This window comes from Hordeum vulgare, chromosome 2H (assembly GCF_904849725.1).
Source record: "Hordeum vulgare subsp. vulgare chromosome 2H, MorexV3_pseudomolecules_assembly, whole genome shotgun sequence".
NCBI classification, from domain to species: domain Eukaryota; kingdom Viridiplantae; phylum Streptophyta; class Magnoliopsida; order Poales; family Poaceae; genus Hordeum; species Hordeum vulgare.
Window position 1 is genome coordinate 141,189,466 of NC_058519.1, and position 8,544 is coordinate 141,198,009.

At 41.1% G+C, this 8,544-nt stretch overlaps 1 protein-coding gene across 1 annotated transcript; it reads right to left on the bottom strand.

The window, feature by feature from the left end:
- Positions 1-351: 351 nt before the first annotated feature.
- LOC123425571 (5-formyltetrahydrofolate cyclo-ligase, mitochondrial) lies at positions 352-6,828 on the bottom strand. The gene is made up of 7 exons (XM_045109262.1): positions 6,513-6,828; positions 5,886-6,023; positions 5,650-5,811; positions 5,495-5,536; positions 5,342-5,387; positions 4,501-4,571; positions 352-741 (listed from the first exon to the last, which is right to left on the bottom strand). The coding sequence occupies exons 1-7, from the start codon at positions 6,766-6,768 to the stop codon at positions 608-610; spliced, it is 849 nt and encodes a 282-aa protein (XP_044965197.1). The 5' UTR covers positions 6,769-6,828; the 3' UTR covers positions 352-607.
- Positions 6,829-8,544: the final 1,716 nt, after the last annotated feature.

Genomic DNA, 8,544 nt, shown 5'->3' on the forward strand with positions numbered 1-8,544 from the left:
AGCAACGTATTCAGTACAAAACCATGAGGAAAACATGGAAACAGCATGCTACAGAAACATGTAAACTGCATGAAAACCCAATTTATTCTCATGTTGAGATATATCTTGACTAGGATTGTATTTTGACTGGAAGTATACACATCCAACGTGTACAAATATAGTTTGGCTTGCACGCCATGCTGTATTCAGCTTTTGCTCAGCTGAGTCCACGCCCGTTTGCTAGGTGGTGAGTTCGTGTACAAATATACTACACACGAGGCACTAGTAAAATTTCAGATGAAACCCGACACGAGGCATAGAGAATATTTTTAGAGCAATGACACCAGAAACTGTAAAAATGTAACACACCCAGGATGCAAAATGTTACATATATGAAACAACCACACAATTTCGGAATATTGTACCGAGATTGTCAATTGTTTGATCAAAGGCGTCATTACAATGGCAGCTAAACTTTGCTCATGTTTTGAGTACAGATGCTGCTGTCCAACTGGAGTTCACTCGGTCAAAAAAGAAACACAAAATTCCCAGCTCTGGTAATCGGAGTTCAGGAAAGAGTGTCCGCTGTCAGGAACTCACGGCCATAGCGGAAACCAATCAGCTTCGTTTACACCCTCTCCAGTGCTGCAGGACTGATTGGAATAATGCCAGAGGATGTGACCAGAGCATCAATAGGAACATCTGTTGAGTTAACCGGGATGATGCCTTCCTCCAGAATTTGCACGGAGTACGAAAGTGCAACTTCAAAATTTAGCAAACCATTAGCATGAATCATTAGTAAAGAGAATGACAGATAGGCCTCAACATTAAATATAACTATGCAATGCAGAAAGACAGATATGTTCTCATTTTGCTAGACACATTTCATGAAAATATGTAATGAAAAGGTTTTGTTCAGTTAGGTGAGTATGGAACTTCTAGTTGGATCGTTCATTCACCACTTGCTTCGCACACACACCAAAAGAAAACATCAATTGCTACATCAGCTGAGTTGTGGCTTAAAACGGGAGATAGGAGAACTGCCACTCATTCGAGCATGTCCGCACCAAAATGGCACAACAGCTACGCAACCAGCATAGGTGGCTCACAGAGCAAAAGCACTGGACTAAGAAACATGTTAAGATAAGCCAAAATTTCCAATCCAAACTGAGATCCAGTTTGAATTTTCTTGGCTTGACAGCTACCACGGAGGTATGACCAAGTATGTGCATACAATACTGAAAAGAATGCAGTGTTAGCAGAGTGGCACCTACCACTGTAGGAACGAATAAACAACCTACCAAAATTTGTGGTCCCTAGAACCCTTGAGAACTGATATACTCCCTCCATCCCAATCTACATGGCGCCCTCATATTTAGTGATTACTTGACCATCAACTTGATCAGTAATACATGAGTCATGTGTCATAATCACTGAAACTTTTCCCGAATACAGTTCAATGGTATCTCACTGATTTGTGCTCCCTCGATGTCTCTTATGGACATTCCCAAACCCATTCCTATGGGCATTTTGAAGTTCATAAGAGAGGCACAAACCCATCCCAGACCAAAAATATGACTACTCAAATTAACTTTCTACGAACTTGATCTAAGAAGTATTATAATTCAAGCTGAGATATTTGCCTGTCAGTCTACACAAATGAGTATCAAATTAACGACGCGCAACTCCAACATATCAATTGGACCATGAAAGTAAAACATAAGGGTTTTAGTAGATGATTATAGGATGTAAAGAAAAAGGTTTCAGTCAGATGGTAAGAGGTCGTCTGTTTCAGTCAAACGCAGTGGTGAACCACAAGAACTTAAAGCTAGAGCTATGGGTAGGAATCGCAGAGAACACCCAGAGTGTATCACAGCTTTCAAGCAAAATAGAGTGAAATGTCTTCCATTCATAGTAGCCGATATAGAGATTTAGTAAATAATGTGCATGTACCTTTTGCAGCTGGATTCTTACTGGTTCATTCGGGGGATGATTTTAAGTAGCTTAGGGCATCTCTAACCAATCCCCTATAATCCTTTAGAGGAGGAAAATAAGCGCCTAACCGCAACTAACCCAACTCTCAAACAATTACAGGATAAATAATCCTCCTCGGCCCAAAAAGTTGGGCCAAGTCTCTCAAATATACTTGACCGAAGCTGCACGGAGTAAAAGTTTCGGCCCTCCCTTCTCCCGCTCGAGCGGCCACCCCTTCTTGCCGCCGCCGCCCATACTCGCCGCAGCCACCACCGATGCCCCCGATTCCGGCTGGGATGGAGAGGCAAGATCCTTCCGCCACCCCGCCTGCCACCGCTGCCGAACACTACCCTCGCGCTGCTGTCCGCATCAAAAAAGAGGTTGGGCAACTAAAACCTCCTCCGGGTCACCTCACCAGTAACAGCCACCGGCAGCAAGGTTGGTGGCAAGGCTGCTGCGTCTCCAACGACGGAAGGCCGGCCTTCTGCTGCTCCAGCCATCGGCAAGCAGGCAAGGAAGCTGACGGCAGCCATGTCGACGCTCGCCGAGGAGGTGGCGAAGAAGAATTAGAAGGTGGCTCCGGTGCCTTGTCCTCGCCCCGCACCTCGTACCCCATCTCCGGCCACCCCTACGGCCACTGCTCCGGCATGTCTGTCCGCCACTGCCGTCACCAAGGGGCATGGCCGCCGAGTGGTCAATGAAATGCCATCAAGGTGAAAAAATTGCCTTCCCATTTCAGCCGGTGCATTGTTTGGTGATTGCTTGCCGCCGTAGGGTGATGAAGCTTGTTGTTGTTATCGTAATGCGAAGATGAACATGACCGAATTCTTGTCATCTTTGGAGGAGTGACATGTGCTTGGGCTTGATGATCTCAACTATGACTCGGCGTTTGATTATCATGAGGGTGAAGAGAATTATGAGCCCAAAGTGGAGGACGCCATTGCCAAGGAGAATGAGGCCGAAGAGGTTGATGATCCCACGGAGACATGATCAACCTTGAAGCCACCATCAAGAGCAAGGACTCGCAACTATTCCCAAGATGAAGATGTTGCTTCGTGTTACACTTGGATGAGCATATCACTTGATGCATGAATTGGAACGGATCAATCAAAGGACCGGTTTTGGGGGAGAATTGCTGAGTACTACAACAACACCACGGAAGTCACATCAAGCCGCACCCAAGGCTCTCTTGGGCAGGTACCATCCAAGACCAATGCAACCGATGGTCCGGTTGTATTAATCAAGTCAACCATGCGCCACCAAGCGGTGTGCAAGTCTTGGGAGTATGGGCGTATCATCCAAGACCCTTTCAAGCAACGCAAAAGAAAGTAAGAGAAGAGGAGCACTCAGCAGCACATACAAATAATAGCTTGTGGCCATGATTGAGACCAAGAAAGCCTTGGCCACCAAATGCAAAGAAAGGAAGGCGACAAGATGGAATGAGCTCAAGTTGTTGGAGGACAAGAAATGGATGTCAAATTTGTAAACGAAAAGAGGAAGTTGAAGACGGAGGAGCGTAGGCTTGCACTCGAGGAGAAGCTTCAGAATGAAAGGAAGGCTGAAAACGTGGTATCATGTTCATGAACCCAACCACAATGGATGATACGGCAAAAAAAAGTTTTGGGAGCTCATTCCTGGAGAGATCTTGACCCAAATGGAGGTCTCTCTTCGGAATGATGATGGTGGTGATGGTGGCCGTGTGGATGGGGGTGGTAGCCGTGGAGATGGTGGTGGCCTTGAAGGTGGTGACGATGGAGGTGGTCATGATTTCTTTGGTGAAGATGGTGTTTGAGTTTGTGTTGCATGGCTTCGGTTGGGGCGTGATCCGCGACATAAAACATGATATGTTGTGGTGATTTTGGATCAAACTTGATCAATGTGATGGATTTTGGATGAACTATGTGCATGTTTTAATTTGAATTGCTCGATCCACACAATTATATGCGTGTTTGCGGTTTATATGTTGTGCAAGTTTATTTCGGAATATTCAAATGATTGATGATATAGTGTGCGATTGTTTGGAATGTATGCGGCTAGGCTAAAAGAATTGAGAAAAAAATTATTCTCCTTTAAATATAGGGGATCAGATAGGTCCGGCCACCGTTAGAGGAGGATAATTATCCTCCTCTAAAGATACTCTCGGTTGTATCGTCCTCTAAATTATAGGGGATCGGTTAGAAATACCCTTAGAGCAGATGGTACCGGAATATAATTCCTAAATCTGTTTCAGTATGGTAATGTATTAAAAAAATACATGTTAGCTTTGAGAAACTAACAACGGTCCCAATCCCTCTTGTCTATTCTATAGTCTCATTTTCTAAACTTGTCCACTTTGGTCCTACCCGTACCCCCACAGAGTCTACTCAACATTTTATTTTATTTCATTTTCGAGGCAGAGGAACTAAAATGGCCCCAAGGCAAAACCTAGCACAACCAAAAGTATATTTTACACAATATAATGTAATAAAATAAAATGCCACAACTTCCTGCAAAGTTGTGACTGAAAAAAGTAAAAGAACTGAACTTCTGAAAATATGCATCCCATACCTAGAAGAGGCTGATTCCACCCCTTTTCTTTAGCAAGTTCTTGGTATCTCATCAAGAAAGTGTCGTAGTACCTATAAAATTGGGCAAAACATGCAAAAATAAATTCAAACAAAGAGAAAAAATTCTATGAAGAAATCAAGTAAAACTTGGCATAAATAATATATGAAGCACCCAACAAATAAACAGAAGTACGCATCATGGAGTTGTACAGAGCTAGAACACAAAGAAAAGATCGATGCCAAGTGAGGTTTGCACAGAGTTTTACACTTAACTAAAAGGCAGAAAGTAAGGTCAGATATCCAATCCCATTAATCCTGGATTTTCTACAAGATTCACATTGATGTGCATTAGTTCTAAATCCACATACCACAGCCTGGGCGAAAACCACAAGCTTATAGATTTCAGATGGTCTACTGATTGACAAGCATTGATTTGTTTGCTAGACCAAGAGCTTTTATGTGTGTGGATCACCCTAGCCAGGAGTTTCTGCATCTAAAACATACATATGATTTTCAATGCAGTAACTGTCGTTCCAACAAACAGGCTCCTCTCACACAAGAAATCAGAAGGCATTAAAATCTCAGCATTATTGAACTGCATTATGGAAAACATGTCTGTGAAGAAAAAATTACTAATGGCATTTAGTGCTTCTAAATCATGATATTATTTGTTTCATAGCAGACTACATGAATCAGATTTTAGCTGGCACTGAAAGTTTGAAATGGAACAATTTCATAGTTGGATAAAGATGTCACTGCACATCGACAGACTTTTTTTTCTTGTGCTAGATGTACATAATATAAGGCATTATATATCATGATAGGATAACGTGTAGTCCTACCCTCCACCACGTCCTAGTCTTCGGCCAGTTCTGTCAAAAGCTTGTCCTGCATGAATAACAAATATTATCCAATTGAATTTCTAATGTCAAGCATGAGTGACCTCAAGAAAGATAAATGAAAGAAATGAATGTGGCAAACGATGAAGAGCTTACCAGGCAATACAAAAAGATCAACAGGGGATGAGGCTGACAACACTGTAAGGATTAAAAGTGGCTCAGTTGTAACACATAAATCAACTGTCGTTACAGATGAAATGGCTTAATAAATAAAATAGGGGAAAGTTTCCACATGGAAATAAACTTCATACCATCTTCACGAGCATTCCCACTAGCATCCAATGGTGACGGTTCCAGAATGTTCATCGAATTTTTAACTAAATCATCCATGGCCGTGATTTTGAACATCCGCATATTGCGGTTTTTATCTTCCACTCGAGGAACATAGATATCCTTTGCTTGTCCATCATGTTCTTAAAACCAAACAATTCGTTAGAGACAGGAAATAACACAGAGCATATTTGTATACAAGACCCAGTTGACTCACCAGAATCTGGGGATAGAGCTTCTGCTATTATTTTTGATGTGTCAACTTCTCGTAATTGCGCACAGCTTATATAGGCACACAAACGTTTGCTTGCTTTGAACCAAGAAGAGTTCAAAATATTGTTTTGAATAGCCAGATCTGGAAAAACGAGTTTCGTACTAGTAGTTAGTAAATACATCAACAAAATTAACTATGTTATAACACAGAAGCATACTACACTAGCCCTAATCTCACATGAGGTCTCCAAAGATTTAAAAGATAATTAGCGCAACATAAATCCACTTTGTTATGGTAATAGAAGTGCAAATGTAAGTACAACAATCTTTGTTTCTCTCGGCATCATTGAAATCTACTTCAATGCCAGTAGAGCCTTTTAGACCCTAACACTTGTCATCAGATCAACATACCCCTCGGCAAACGCTTTAATGCTAAGTACTGGAGAAATCGACCTGTTGCTTGTTAAGAATTTCACAACTCTTTTCTGTCCCGCACTAACACTACAAGCTAGCTCGATCCGCAAAAAAAGCTAGCGAGGGGCAGCAGGCGCAAAGATCAGCTCTAGTAGGCAAATCGACGAGCAGCTTGTGGGCAACGCTGTTCCGAGCCAGGCGGGGAGGAGCGAGTGACCTTCGCTGGCGCGCTGATCGGGGGAGAGGGCCTTGAGCGCCCTGCGCACGTCGGACCGCACCGCGCGCTTCTGGTCCGCGACCGCCTGCTGCGCGGCCGTCGACATGGCGGCGAGGGGTGCTGAGGCCGACGCGGCAACTCGCAGCCGCGGGGGAGGGAGCGGAAGGAGGCAACGGGGCCGGTAGGTGAGGGTGGGGGCGGCGCGGGGCAGGTGGAGGAAGCGCACCATCAGCGAGGACACTGCATTTTTTATCATCCCCGCCTCCTCGTGCCGTCGTCCCGCGGTGTCCCACGCTCACTGCGCGGCCATCTCTCTACCGCTGCCGGTTTTTTTGTTTTTTTTTTTGAGGTGACTCTACGCTGCCGCTAGATTCCGCGGCCATGGGCGTGCGGTCGGGGCGGGCCGCCCGCTGCAGGAGCTCATATAACACGCGGCGACTCTTGTCCTGTTTGGAACCATATACTCCATAAATTATGATAATCTAAATTATAAAAATACATTATACAATTTAATTTATAAAAATAATTTAGATGGACATGTTTGAAGATCAGATTATATAAACTGTAATCCAAGCTTTACATTGCATAATAACCTGTCCGTCCTCTTTTTTTTTTAAAAAAAAGAGGAGGCTCGCGGTGGTACAAAATGTAATTATCTCTAACTTTACAAAAATAATGGATCATTAGCAATCCATAATCTTATTTTAACTGGGGTAGAGTAGATTGTGAGTTTTTAATAATCTGTCTTTCTATTTTTTATAATCTACACCATAATATGTCATGTTTGGACATAGAATAAATTACAAAAACTAGATTATATAATCTAAGTGGTTCTAAACAAGACCTATGACCCTGTTTGGAACCATAATAGATTATGATAATCTGAATTATGAATATATATTATATAATCTGATTTATAAAAATAATCCAGGTGTGCATGTTTGGAGGCCAGATTATATAAACTGTAAACCAGCTTTTAAATTGTACAATGACATGTTTGTCCTCTGTTTACAAGGAAAAATAGGAAAGTGGCGGTGGCACTGCGTAATTCTCTTGAAGTTTACAAGGGTAACACGTCATTTGTAATCCATAATCTCATTTTAGCTGGGATAGAGCAGATTATGAGATTATAATAATCTGGTCATCTAGTTTATAAAATCTACAATATAAACTGTCATGTTTAAAAATACAATAGATTATAAAAAACAGATTATATAATCTGGATGGTTTCAAACAGGGTCTATATCTTGCTTTAAGCAAGTAGCTAGAAAGTCTCGCTCAAAGTTTTACCGTAATTGAACCGGACCATTCGCACTCGCACAGTTAATGGAAAAAAAAAAGACTAAATTTTTTTAATGAAAAAGAGCACATGAAAGTGGAAAAGCAGCAATCAATCCCTAATCTCCATGGAGATTGCGGGCACTGCTAGCCACTCCGTCCAACTCCCCCCTACATGAGGTGATTCGATCCTGTTTTCTTTTTTTTACTTTTTTTATTCTTTTATTCTTTTTTTTTCCTTTATCATTCCTTTTTTGCATTTTTCTTAGAAATTAATTTTTTAATATCTTTTTTCTTTCACTTATATGTTTCCTTTTCGGTTTTCCATGTACTTCTGGATTTTATTCTATATTTATGGTATATGTCAACAAAATAAAATTAATACACACCTAAATTTTTTAAATATAAATTTAACATTTTTCTAAAATATAGTCGATATTTTTATTAAACGTATTGCTAAACAAAATATATAATCCAATATTTACATTTTTTTGTAATACATGGAAAACATTTTATACATAATTTAAAAAAAATTACATTTTTAAATACTAGATCCACATTCTTTATGAAATGCTTGATTAGAATATTTATATGCATGATCACAAATCTCCATCATTTTAAATAGAGGGTAAATATTTTTATATACACCTTTAACATTTTTCAAATGGATGGCTACCATTTTTGAAATAATTGTTAGATATTCTTTTCAGATGCTTGATTAACACTTATATATACATGATCAGATGTTTTCATC

Coding starts and splice junctions, on each gene's coding strand:
- LOC123425571 (XM_045109262.1), bottom strand. CDS start 6,768: ATGATAAAAAATGCAGTGTCCTCGCTGATGGTGCGCTTCCTCCACCTG. Junction 5,812..5,885: donor AGCTCTATCCCCAGATTCTG/GTGAGTCAACTG, acceptor TTTGGTTTTAAG/AACATGATGGACAAGCAAAG. Junction 5,537..5,649: donor TGGGAATGCTCGTGAAGATG/GTATGAAGTTTA, acceptor TAATCCTTACAG/TGTTGTCAGCCTCATCCCCT.